At 41.9% G+C, this 14,537-nt stretch overlaps 1 protein-coding gene across 2 annotated transcripts in view; it reads left to right on the top strand.

Moving 5' to 3' along the window:
* LOC309415197 (transcription factor RFX3-like) overlaps positions 1-14,537 on the top strand; it is a gene marked incomplete at its 5' end in the record, with an annotated part of 125,445 nt that overhangs the window by 17,848 nt on the left and 93,060 nt on the right. For both annotated transcript variants that reach the window (XM_082012646.1, XM_082012647.1), the window contains one exon: positions 88-343. In XM_082012646.1, the coding sequence (XP_081868772.1) occupies positions 88-343 (256 nt within the window). The remainder of the gene's footprint in view (positions 1-87; positions 344-14,537) is intronic.

Here is a 14,537-nt window from a genome sequence, read left to right on the forward strand (position 1 = left end):
GCAACTGCACACTCTTTTCTACAGTGATGTTTCCCTCACTTAATTCAAATAAATAACTGCTACTTCTTTTGTTTTTTTTTCCTGAAGTCGAACAACTTATCCTTACACGGAAACCCAGATGTATAGCCAAAACACTGGGGGAAATTACTTCGATACTCAAGGAAGTTCTGCACAGGCAACAACAGCGGTCTCCTCTCATAGTATGGTGGGCACCGGAGGGATTCAGATGGGTGTTGCAGGAGGACAGCTCATTAGCAGCTCAGGAGGGACCTATCTGATTGGCAATTCAATGGAAAATTCTGGTCATTCAGTGACTCACACAACGCGGGCCTCCCCAGCTACAGTAAGTACTTCAGAACTATGTTAAATCTTTGGGGATAGTTTCTTACTCACTATGATGTTCCTGTGTGCTGACATGTTTCTGTAGCAAAAAGCATATTATGGTGGCAGAATCTGTAATACATGGCTTTGTCTTGCAAATATTTACATTTAGTTTAACTTTGTGCATGTAAATAGTATTAAGTGAGTGCGGTTGTGGTTTAACCCCAGCCAGCAACTAAGCACCATGCAGCCCCTCGCTCATTCCCACCACCGCCAGTGCGATGGGGCAGACAACTGGAAGAGTAAAAGTGAGAAAACCCATGGGTTGAGATAAAAACAGTTTAATAATTTTTAAAAGAAATATAATAATGATAATAATAATACTAATGATGAAAAGAAAAAATAACAGAGAGAGAGAAAAATAAAATCCAAGAAAGACAAGTGATGCAAATGAAAACAATTGCTAACCACCAACTGACCGACACACAGGCAGACCCCGAGCAGCAGTCCCCACCAGCCTTCCCCCTATTTTTATTGCTGAGCCTTATATCATATGGTATGGAATATCCCTTTAGTCATTTGGGGTCAGCTATCACAACTGTGTCCCCTCCCAACATTTTGTGCACCCCCAGCCTACTCACTGGCAAGGTGGTGTGAGAAGCAGAAAAAGCCTTGATTCTGTGTAAGCACTGCTCAACAATAACTAAAACATCCCTGTATCATCAACACTGTTTTCAGCACAAATCCAAAACATAGCCTCATACTAGCTACTATGAAGAAAATTAACTCTATCCCAGCCAAAACCAGCACATTCTCCACCCCTTATTCCATACCATTTACATCATGCTCAGGTCCCACACTATCCAATAAATCCTCATTAACCACTTCTTCCCCCATAAAATGTTTGTGAAATGTCCATAAATATCAATACAATGTCCATTGATTTCATTTAGTCCATTAATTTGGGCTCCATCTCTTAGGGTGGTCACTCAGGACGGGAGAGGTGGTGTCTTGCATGGAGTTACTGGGCACCAAAGCCAGCTCAGGTCAGGTCACTGCTTCACTTGCACTGCTTCTTGTAAGGCTTGTCCTCCATTGGTTCAGGTGGTTCCTGCTATAGTAGTTCCTATAACATGCAACTCAAATCATGGGTTACAACAGTTTAAAGGTATTTCCATTACAATCTCCACCCCTGGGCCCTTTTGGACTGGACCATAGGGTTTAACATTGCAATGAACTCCTCCCCTTGCCCCTGCTCTGGCTTGGACTTATCCACAGACTGCAGTCCCTTAGGCGTGTACCTGCTCCACATGGAACCTTATCTATGAGCCACAGTCTCTCCAGGGGTATACCTGCTGTGGGATAGACTTATCCACAGCCACAGTTGCTTTGAGGTGCACTTGTTCCAACATGGCCTTATCCATGGGCCACAATGCCTTCAGAGATATACCTGCTCCAGTGTGGCCTTACCCACAGCCACAGTCCCTTCAGAAGTAAACCTGTTCCAACATGGACTTACCCATGGCTGAAGTCCCTCCAGGGGTGTACCTGCTCTGTCATGGGCATATCCATGGCTACATGCTTTGAGGTGCTCCAGCATGACCTCATGCGCAGCCACTAATGCTTCAAGGTGTACCTGCTGTGGCATGGACTTATCCACAGCCACAGATGCTTCGAGGTGTATCTTCTCCAGCATGGACTTATCCTTGGGCCACAGTCCCTTCAGAGGTATGCCTGCTGTGGCACAGACATAACCATGGCCACAGATGCTTCAGGGTGTCCTGCTTCCGTGTGGAATCATCCACAGGTCAGAGTCCCTTTGACTTGAGTTCACACTGGAGTTCCAGCCTGTCCGGTACAACAGCACAGAAAAAGCAGCAATGCCCTGGCCATCTGCCAGCTCAAACACATTGCCATCGCTGTTATCAAAATCTTCCCAGGCCCAGCAGAGCCAGACAATCAGCAGTACAGCAGCATGGCAGCAGCGAAAGAAAAAAGCAGCCACTAACGAGCACTGGACTCTAATATACAGTGAGGCAAGCAAGCCCCATGGCAAGCACGGGAGCCTGCCAATTAATAGCTAAACAGCAATAACAGCTATAAAGTCGATCTAGCACATTCCAATCAAACCTGTCGCTATCGTGAACCCTTTGTGCCCCACGTTGGGTGCCAAAAAGGACTGTTGTGGTTTAACTCCAGCTGGCAACTAAGCACCACAGAGCTGGGGGAGACAATCCAGAGTAAAAGTGAGAAAATTCGTGGGGAAGAAAATTAACTCTATTGCAGCCAAAACCAGCATAGTGCGCTGGGGATGCTTGCATGCATAAGAATGTGGATGAGACTTAAAAATTGTAGGATTGGGGCCTGAAATAGCTTCTTTAGACACTTCATCTTTCTTTCTGAAAAAGAAAAAATATTACTAAGGCGTTTTATATACAATATAAACGTTACATTAAATAGATAATCATAGAGATGTTTGACAATTTCTGTTTTGACTCCATATTATTGTTCGGTTTGTAGCTTATTTCAAGATATTTGTTACTTGTTCAGAATACTAAGAATATATTATCTTAGTTCATTGCCATTACTTATTTATGGTAGTTCTCAGTTTCCGTTTCAAGATCAGCTCATTGTGGAAATGTGTTAAGGGATGGAAAAATGTCTTCTGTTACAACCATGATAGTTAATACCATAAAAACCTAATCATGAAGACAAACATGTTCCTTTCCCTTAAGGAATTCCAGGGATGTAAATGGTTTTATGCTTATTTTAGCTTTGCTGGATAGCCTTATGTCTTGATTTAGCCCACCTCTGGACCAAACGCAAGCACTTGCTCTATCCCCTGATAGAGAAAGGGAAATTTGGGAAAAAGGAAATTTGTGGGTTCAAATGGGTTGAAATAGAAGCAGATTTAATAAAACTATAAAACTAATATTAATACTAAAGCAATATAAAGTACACAGAGTTATACTCAGCCCAGATAGTGGTCGCAAGCTGTGCGCTCCCAGCAGCCAACGCTGGTTGGCGAACACAGCGAGCAGCACAGCTCCAGCGAAGGAAGAGCAGGCCTCAGGAACAGAGCGATGGGCGAGACCCTCCAGGGATGGCAGCCATTGAGGGAGAGAGAGAGAGCGTGACGTTCCCAGCAGATTCCCCAATTTATGATGTGTGATGTTTATGGTATGGAATACTTCTGTTGGCCAGCCTGGGTCAGCTGTCTTGGCTTCCGTTCCTCCCAGCTTTAGCACCTGGCTATCTCAAGACTGCTAGAGGCCTAGATCACTATGGAAACACGCATACCATGGCTGGCCATGAACTAAAACAAAGTGTCTTATCAACTTTGTTCTCACAGTAACAGGTGCTGCAGTCTTCTCAGAAATGCAGCTTTCCTGAACAGAAAACTGATTTTATGATTCTATCCCAGCAAAACGAGGACAATATTCCACCCCTTATTCTATACCATTTACGTCACACTCAAGTCACTGCTACTTTTCCCATCTCTCTCTCTATATATATGTACATACACAAATATAATTCCCTTAGTCTATGGACCACCTCTCTAAAGAGTTCATTTAGTCCAAAATCGTGGATTCCATCTGTCAGAATAGTCCCTCAGGGCAGGAAAGATGATGTGGCATTCACTTAGTTGGCAGATCAGGACCAAATCTCAGCGCGGTGCGACGGATGGGTGAAGTTGGACGCAGCAGGATGATGTGTTGTGCATCTGGGGCTTGCAGCTGGTGTATCTATCTCATGCAGTCCATGTTCACGGTCTATGGCAAAGGTATTGATCTCAGGGAAATTACTGTAAGAAGTACTAAAGAAAGGATGATAAGCAGTATCATACAACAACTGGCACCATACAGTTCAAATTATGGGGTGTTCTCAACTAAAATCAAATCTCCTTGAGGTACACATCGAACTTCCCCATCCTCCTGCATCACCCACCAGGTGCACCCAGGTCCTTGAGCAAAAACAGTCCCACAAATGGGTTTGCCCTTGCCCAAGGTGGGAAGAACCCAGATTGTTTTCCCTAACATATTTCTTATGTGTACTAAGGGGACTTTACCCCCTTCTACAGTACATAAAAGTTCTTATTGAGCAGGGCCAGCTCGATTGACAGATCCCCTGGTGTTAACCAACCAGGTGGCTTTGGCTAAATGTTCATCCCAATGTTTGAATGTCCCAGCACCCATTGCTTTCAGTGTAGCCTTTAATAGTCCATTGCATCATTCGACTTTCCCAGCAGCTGGTGCATGATAGGGAATGTGATATACCCACTCAATGCCATGCTCTTTGGCCCCCAAATGATTCAAAGAAATTCAAACTTAAGAAATTTAAACTCAATAACATCAAAGTGTTATTAAGCAGACATCTTTATTGCAGCGCTGGACACATGGGGGATATCTCCCCCTAACATGCGTGTGCTGAAACAGAAGTTCATCCTTTATATACCTTAAAGACATGAATATTCACACATTTTCCAAGAAATCTCCGCCTCCTTGCTTATCTACTACGTTTACATAATGCTGGCGTTGCAAAACTACACTACGCATGTGCAGGGGTCTCGAGTGGTCGTCAGTGGTCGTTTGGGGAGTTAGTCCCCTACTCCTTTTTCCCTTTTATGGTCACAGGTCTCTGGAGGATAATTTCTTCTCCTTGGATGTTTGCCCCTTCTGTTGGCCAGCCAAGCAGTTCCTTCTTATCATCCTTGTTAGAGCATTCCTGCCAGTCTGTCTCTACGCTCAAGGTTAAGATATCTTCTCTGTTCTCTTTAATCTCTCAGTCCTTGCTCTTAACTCTTCTTTGTTTTAATTTTCATGAGGCCTGCTTTCCTTGTGATTAACCGTTTACACATAGGTACAATGTTAGCATTGAGGCAAATACAGCCTGAGGACTATTAGAGTAGGCCGTTAAACATAATCACACGGTTATTAGGCTAAAGAATTCTATAATAAAGTTAAACTAATCATATAATCAATAACCTTCCATATATTAAGAAATTTGGAAAACTTACAGTTGATTAGTGACACATGCTAAAACCTTATAATTGTTTTAGATCCTTGTTTCATTCCCTCCCTTTTCTATTATCCTTAGGAATTCTTTCGCAATCCCTCATAACATACCATTATCATTTGTCCATTGATTAAAATACCTCCCTGTTGCGACTTCATGTTTGATCTTATTCTTTTTCCACGTAACATAATCATCCACATTCTTGAACACTGAATCATACAAGTACATAAAACAAATAAGTAATTTGGTTAATTTGTTAATTTGTTCCAAACTTCTTCAAATCCCCAAGAAGTGTCATCTAAAGTTATTGTTATCATGATCTACTCCGTATTGGGGGTTATTACGTAGAGAGATGTTAACCGGAACTGGAACTCCTATTAGAGATAATGTTTGGCTAGAATCTCTAGGCATTTGCAATCACTATTATTTAGAATTTCTTAATATTATTATATATTTCTGTAGATTATTTTCACCTAACTGGGTGAGATCTTCCCCTTGGTATTGGTATTGGTACAGCCTCCCAAACAAAATTTCAAATGGACTTAAATTCTCTTTAGTTCTTGGTTTTACCCTGATTCGTAATAGGGCTAGTGGGAGCACTTGGTACCAATGTAGATTCGCTTCTTGACTGATTTTAGCTAGCTGTTGTTTAACTAAAGTGATTCATTTTCTCAACTTGTCCACTTGCCTGTGGCCAATATGGGGTGGGTAGTTGTCAGTTTGTTCCTAAAATTTTACTAACTTGTTGCACTATTTGCGCACAAAAATGAGTACCCCTATCAGAAGATATTACTGCTGGTACTCCAAATCTGGGAATAATTTCATTTAAAAGTACTCGTGTCACTTCCCTAGCCTTATTAGTCCTACAAGGAAAAGCTTCTGGCCAGCCCGAAAAGGTATCTGTTAATACTAACAAATACCGAACCCCCCCTTTTCTTGGGAGTTCAGAAAAGTCTATTTGCCAATTTTGACCTGGAACTTTCCCTTTATCAATACTTCCACATTTTACACGATTTTCTACCTTTGGATTATTCTTTAAGCATATTTCACATTTATTAACCATGGTTTTTACAGTTTAAAACAAATTCCTGGCTACTATTTGCTTCATAAGGGAATTATACAAGGCTTCAGTTCCCCAATGAGTCTCGTTGTGTTCTGCTTTTACCAGTTTCCATAATATTCTAAAGGGAACTATTATTCTGTTACCTTTTAATTTTGCCTAACCTGATGATTCAACTTCTGCTTCCAAATCTTTAATTAATCTAAGATCCTTCTCATATAATCAACCAAGTCTGGTAGTGGCAAAGCTTTTTCAGGAATCAAACTTAATACCTCACCTTGTTCCGCAGCTCTTTTTGCCTCATAATCTGCCGATTTATTCCCCCCTTCCTGAGTGGTGTTACCCTTTTGGTGCCCCTTGCAGTGCATAACTGCAACCACCGAAGGTGATTGCACCGCATCCAAAAGCCTTAGGATCATGTCAGCATGCTTATTATGTTTTCCTTGGGCCGTCAAAAGTCACAGTTCCTTCCAGATAGCCCCATGGGCATGAACTGCACCAAAAGCATGTTTTGCTCTTTGTGCAGATGTACCCTTAGGGAGTGTCTTTGCTTCCACCACTTGGTCTGTGGTGGTCACGGCATACCCCGCCATTCGAGCTCCATCCTTTACAAAACTACTTCTGTCGGTGTACCAAGTGTGTTCAGCTTCCTCCAGTGGCTCCTCCTTCAAGTCAGGCCTGCTTACATACACGGTCTCGATGGTTTCTATGCAGTCATGCACAACAGTCTCCGTTTCCTGCTTATCACTGTAGAAAAGAAGCAGGGTTGATAACAGTAGATGTGACAATTTCATCATCATCCTGTTCCATCAGGGCTGCTTGATATTTCAGGAACCTTGATGGCGAGAGCTAATGTCTTCCTTTTTGTTCCAAAATGGAAGTTACAGCATGGGAAGTGTGCACAATCATCTTTTGCCCCAAAGTGAATTTTCAGGCTTCTTGAATAATCAAAACAACGGCGGCCACTGCCTGAAGGCGTCCTGGCCATCCTTTTCTGACTTCATCCAATTGTTTGGTAAAGTAGCTACTGCTCGATTATGAGGACCCAGCCTCTGGGCTAGCAGGCAGGCCCAGAGTTGGAGCCCTCATTAGCTCCAATTTCAGTTCTTTGAACGCCCTCTTGGCTTCATCAGCCCATATTAATTGTGTCTGGCTATTTTTCAGTAGTTCATACAGATGTTTAACCAGAAGTCCATAATTATAGATCCGTAACCAGCACCAACCTGTCATTCCCAAAAAGGTTCGAAGCTCTTTTACCATGGTCGGTTCTGGAATCCTGCAAATAGCTTCTTTGCGGTCATTCCTGAGCTGTCTCTGTCCCTTAGAAATCACAAATCCCAGGTATATTACTCCTTTCTTCAAGATCTGGGCATCTCTGTAATGAGACTCGGTAGCCACTTAGTCCAAGAAAATCCAACAAACTCACAGTCCATTCTTTACATTCTTCATCCTTTTCTGTGGCTATCAAAATATCATCTACATACTGCAAAAGAATCCCATTTCCCAGAGGTCTTTCCCAGGCCTCTAATTCTTTAGCTAATTGATTTCCAAAGGTCGTGGGGGCTGTTTTTAAATCCTTGGGGTAGCACTGTCCAGGTTAGCTGGGGTTTTCATCCTGAATCAGGGTTTTCCTATTCAAAGGCGAAAAAATTGCAGCTTTGAGGGACCAAGGTGAGGCAAAAGAATGCATCTTTCAGATCTAATACTGTGAACCATTCACAGGTTTCTTTTAAATTAGTCATTAAGGTGTATGGGTTTGCCACTACCAGGTGTAAATCTTCAACTATCTTATTTATTGCCCGCGGGTCTTGTACCAATCTGTAGGCTTTGCCATCAGGTTTTTTTTGGTTTTTTTTTTTTTTTTTTTTTGACAGGCAGAATAGGAGTGTTACACTCTCAAGAGCATTCAATTAATAATCCAAATTTTATAAATTCTTCTATAATGCTTTTCACTCTTCGCCTGTCTTCCAATTTCAGGGGATATTGCTTTACCCTAACAGGTCGTGCTTCTTTTTTGAGTTTAACAACAACCAATTCTGCATTTTTAGCCTTTCCAAGTATTCCTGAAGCCCATACTCCTGGGTATACCTGGCCTTTTATTTCTTGTATAATTTCTTCTTCCCTAATTTGGGGTTCAGTAAAAGCCAAACTTCAAATTTCATCATAGTTCTCTTCTGGTATTTTAAATTCAATTTCTCCATCTCTAAATCCTATTTCAGCATTCAATTGTTTTAATAAGTCCCATCCCAAAAGTGGTTTAGGAGCCTCAGGCAGGTAAGAGGAATTTATGAATCCCTATACTTTTCCCAATTTTGAATTTTAGTGGTTTCAAAAAGAACACCTTCTCAGCCTGTCCAGTTGCTCCCACAATATTAACAGTTTGCGTACTCACAGGTAATAAGGTCTGATTTAATATTGAAAATGTGGCACCTGTATCTATTAAAAATTCTACAAGTTTCTCTTCTTTCCCTAGCTGAACTTTTACCAAGGGTTCCATTAGAGGAGATTCCCCTGGTCCCTGTCAATTATCCAGGTCAGTAATCGTCACCGATTTGCCCAATCTCGGGCACTCCTTTTTCCAATGCTCCCTTTGCTTACAATAGGCACACTGATCTTTTGGGAGGGGTTGATTTCCCCTAGATGGGGCACTTAACGCTACTTCTCCTGGCTCCTCTCCTCCCATTAGTGTTGTTTCCTGGTGGGTTCCGAGAGGTTACCTGGCCCCCTGTGGTGCGCAAAGCAGCTGCTGTAGCATTGGCAATTGTTTTGCCCATTACTCTCTCTTTCTGACTATCTCTCTTTCGATACACTTGCCAAGCAGTCTCCAGCAGTTTCTCTAAATCTCTCACATCTGTTCCTTGCACTTTCTGTAACTTTCTCCTGATATCATCTGTCGACTGTCCCAAAACCAGGAATATCAACTGACCCTTTCCCTCCTGAGAGGTAGGGTCTAAAGGAGTATATTTCTGAATTTCATACAATTTGGACCAATTTACTGATTTTGGGACAGCATTTCTTATTCCATAAGCAATCCATTCCCTGTACAGCATTAATAAGTCCTGGGCTCCTGGCTGGTTAGGGTCCCAACTGGGATTGGTAATGGGAACATGGTTATCTGCTGTTCCCGGCAGAGTTCCAGCCAAAACCGGAGCCTGGACTTGGGGTCTGGCCACTCTCACAACCATCTGCTTTTCTGTCTCACTAAACACTGCATCCAACATTGCATGTACATCCTCACAATCAGGGTCAAACAATCCTCTAATCTCCCATTCTGTGAAACTTTAAACATCTTTGTCCAATGCTACAAGCCGAGCAGCATCTTTTTTGCTTCCTAACATGCTTATTTTTGTCTTTTTCTATCGCCAGGACCATAGGGTCCTGGGGTGCTAAATTGATTCCACACTCTTTCTGCCATTCAGGGTGGTTTCACAGAGTGAAAAAACATATCTGCATAAACCACTTCATCCCATTTGCCTTCTCTCTAAAGGAACAACATTAAATGTAATAATGTATTATATTTTAATGTCCCATTAAAGGGCCATTTTTCTCCATCATCTAACTTATAGAGAGGCCACCACTGACTACAATACTTAATTAAGGTTTTTCTATCGACACTTCCTTCCGGCACTGCCCCCCAGATCTTTCCAATACTGTAAAACACATCCTAATGGACTTTTCTTTGGAATTCTGCCACTCTGTGACTCTCCCATATCTGATGCAAATTTTACCATTAATAACTAAAATACGATAAATGACAAACCAATAATCAATACCTGAAATGCATTAGCCAAAAGTCAGATAACAGTTTACCAATCCTATTTCCAAATGGGGACGCAGCCACTCCAAATGGGGATGTAATCCCCTACCAAATGGGACATAAGTCCCCCAAATGTATACCTATAAGGTGCTAGCAACCCGGTATACGCCAACCAGCGTGCACATCTGCACATCTTATAGACGGTCCCAAATCGATCGATCGTTACCAAATTTAGGATTTCACAGAATCACAGAATCACTAGGTTGGAAAGGACCTTCAAGATCATCAAGTCCAACCATTAATCCAGCGCCACCATGTCCCCTAAACCATGTCCTGAAGCGCCACATCCACATGTTTTTTGAATACTTCCAGAGATGATGACTCCACCACCTCCCTGGGCAGCCTCTTCCAATGCTTGACCACCCTCTCAGTGAAGAAATTTTTCCTAATATCCAATCTAAACCTCCCCTGGCGCAACTTGAGGCCATTTCCTCTCGTCCTATCACTGGTTACTTGGGAGAAGAGACCAACACCCATCTCACCACAACCCCCTTTCAGGTAGTTGTAGAGAGCGATAAGGTCTCCCCTCAGCCTCCTCTTCTCCAGACTAAACAACCCCAGTTCCCTCAGCCGCTCCTCATAAGACTTGTGCTCCAGACCCCTCACCAGCTTTGTTGCCCTTCTCTGGACACGCTCCAGCACCTCAGCATCCTTCCTGTAGTGAGGGGCCCAAAAGTGAACACAGGATTCAAGGTGCGGCCTCACCAGTGCCGAGTACAGGGGCACAATCACTTCCCTACTCCTGCTGGCCACACTATTTCTGATACAGGCCAGGATGCTGTTGGCCTTCTTGGCCACCTGGGCACACTGCCGGCTCATATTCAGACGGCATTAACTTTAAATTTTCAGAATCTCCTTTAAAAGGAGCTTTCTTCCAGATTGGACATAATGTTGGCATTCCTAAAGTAATTTGGTTTACTTTCCCATCCATCCTTTTCTCTGGAAGTAGTTTCTCTGTCATTAACTGATGGGAAAACTGCGAAGACTGTTCTGTCCCAAGTGAAACACCATGAGGCATTAGCCATGTACTGAAATTGAGATAAGATAGCCATAGACCACACTGAATCCCATGTGACCTCTAATTCCTGTTTAGTCTGATTGGTTTCTCTACATTTCCATTCCATGATCATTTGGCTAACATTCTTTTTAATTTGCTCATCATATGAGCACCAACCTACATTTTTAAACCTTCCTATTGGGCTATAGATAGAATTTAACAACTTCTCACAGTCCACTCTACTCCCAGGGGTTTTCCATTGCTTTTGGACATGATACATTTGTTCCTGCCATCCAATGGTGGGAACTTGCTCACAGTAGGTACTATCATTGTTGGATCTCTCATTACTCAAATTTGTTGTTAAGATTCCCCATGGAATTGATTCACCTACTGCTCTTGGAATTGGAAGACATGCGGTTATTTGGGTTACATTTTGTAAATTTGCAAATTCTTTTATCAATCCTATCATTAAGTTCTCCTCTGGGGTTCTTTTTGGGATGTGTATTAGTTGTCCTACTTTGTCTTCGATTTTCCCTTCTAGCTGGTCTATTGTTACCCCAAACAATGCGCCCAACGTCATCAGTTTCCAAATCAAAACCCATTTTTCCATATTTTCCAATGATAATTTCTTAAACATGTTTTAAAGTCAACTTTGCAGTCTGAATCCCTATTAATGACCTTCCATGACGGGGCTTTCTTCACTCGGGTATAGTGCATCCACGGTTCCACTCCTCCTACCTTGATTGCAGTATAAGTTGTTAACAATACCTGAAATGGTCCCCTATCAGAGGACATTCCCAATGGCACTCCAAATCTTGGTATTATTTCCTTCAATAGTATTTTGACTACTTCCCTAGCTTTATTGGTGTGGCAAGGAAAAGCTTCTGGCCATCCAGAAAATGTATCAATTTATACTAACAAATACTATAATAATTATATTAATAATAACTAATATTATACTAACTATAATCCATTCTGTCTGGGTAACTCAGAGAAATCAATTTGCCAATAATCTCCGGGATAATTTCCTTGTTTTGTCACTCCTAAAGGGGGTTTCCTTTGATTCATAGGATTATTTTTAAGACAGATTGGACACTTGCTATTATTGATTTAACTATTCCTGTAATTCCTACACATACTACAGATGTTTTTAAACTCGAAACCATAGCATCTACTCCCCAATGTGTTTGCTCATGTTTTTCCTTTGCAAGTTGTATCATAACTTTGTTTCTCTGGCGTTACCCACCATCCTTCTACATTTTGTGATGCTTTTAATTGTTCTGCTAACTGCTCATCCAATTTATTGTATTTTGGTTTTGAATTTAAAAATTTTGTTTGTTTTACTGGTACTAGTGCAAGGATACCCCGTTCTGCTGCCTCTTTTGCGGCTTTGTCCTCCAATCAATTGCCTATATTTGCAGCCATCTGACCAAATTGATGAGCTTTACAATGCATTACTGCCACCTCCTCTGGTCTCTGCACATCTTCCAGGAGTTGGAGAATTTCTTCTTTATACTTTATTGATGTTCCTTGGGCTGACAGCAGTCCTCTTTCTTTCCAGATGGCTCCATGAGCATGGATCACACCAAATGCATATTTAGAATCAGTCCAAATATTTACCCTTTTTCCTTCTGCTATTTGCAGAGCCTGCCTTAATGCCACCAATTCTGCTTTTTGTGCTGAGGTGTTTGTAGGTAGTGTCCCTGATTCCAGTACCTCGGTGGTGGTGACGACAGCATATCCGGCCTTTCGTTTTCCTTCTTGCACAAAACTGCTCCCATCTGTAAATAATTCCAGATCAGGATTTTCCAAAGGTTCGTCTTTCAGGTCTGGTCTACTGGAATAGACTTGTTCAATAGTTAACAGGCAATCATGTTCTAAATTTCCTGTTGGATTCTCTGTTGACAAGAATATTGCTGGATTAACAATCGGTGTGGTTTTCAATTCTACATCATCTTGTTCCAATAGGACAACCTGATACTTGAGCATTCTGCTGGGAGATAACCAATGACCCCCCTTTTGCTCTAGAACAGCTACTACCATATGTGGTACGTACACCACCATTTTTTTGACCCAAGATCAATTTTCGCGCCTCTTGGATCAACAATACCATTGCTGCCACAGCACGTAAACATCCTGGCCATCCTTTACTCATGTTGTCAAGTTGTTTAAAGAAGTACCCCACTGGTCGTTTCCAGGATCCCAGCCGTTGTGTCAACACTCCAAGAGCCAGATGTTGCCTTTCATGTGCAAACAATTCAAAAGGTTTGGTCACATCAGGTAATCCCAGAGCAGGAGCCATCATTAATGCCCTTTTCAGTTCTTTGAATGATTTCTGACATTCAGGTGTCCAAGTCAGATACCGATCCTTAGATTCCTTTAAAGCCTCATATAGTGGTTTTACATACAGTCCATAGTTCAAAATCCAAAGTCGGCACCACCCAATCATTCCCAGAAAAGCTCGCAATTCCTTCGGGCTACTAGATTCTGGAATTTGACAAATAGCTTCTTTTCTTTCACTTCCTAATTGTCTTTGTCCTTGAGATATTTCAAATCCCAAATAAATCACTGTTTCTTTTCCTATCTGAGCTTTGTCTCTGGAGACTCTATATCCTCCTTGGCCTAAAAATTTAGTAGACTGATGGTAATTTCAAAACATTTTTCTTTACTTTCTGCCGCTATCAGAATATCATCCACGTACTGCAACAATGTGCCTCCCCCTTGGTTCTGTTTCTTCCATATCTCTAATTCCTTTGCCAATTGGTTCCCAAATATCGTAGGGCTATTTTTGAATCCTTGTGGAAGTACAGTCCATGTTAATTGTGTCTTTCGTCCTGTGGCGGGACTCTCCCATTCAAAAGCAAATATGCTTTGGCTTCCTATATCCAGAGGTATGCAAAAGAAGGCATCCTTTAAATCTAGTACAGTAAACCACTTATGCTCTTCTTTTAAGGAAGTCAGTAGAGTGTATGGGTTAGCCACTACTGGGTGTATATCTTGGACTATCTGATTTATAACTCTTAAATCCTGAACCAATCGGTATTCCTTGCCTCCGGATTTCCTTACTGGCAATATGGGAGTGTTATATTCTGATTCACATTCCACTAATAGTCCATGTTCTAAAAACTTTGTAATCAACCCTTCTAATCCTTTTCGAGCTTCCCACTTAATAGGATATTGCTTTTGTCTTACCGGTTTGGCTCCAGGTTTTAAAATCACCTTTACCGGCTCTGCCAATTTAGATCGTCCCGGAATTCCACTCGCCCAGACCAAAGGAATAACTGCATTTTCCACTTCTTCTGGAATCTGTTCTTCCCTGTAGGAAT

This window comes from Phaethon aethereus, assembly GCF_964289735.1.
Source record: "Phaethon aethereus genome assembly, chromosome: W".
Lineage (NCBI taxonomy): Eukaryota > Metazoa > Chordata > Aves > Phaethontiformes > Phaethontidae > Phaethon > Phaethon aethereus.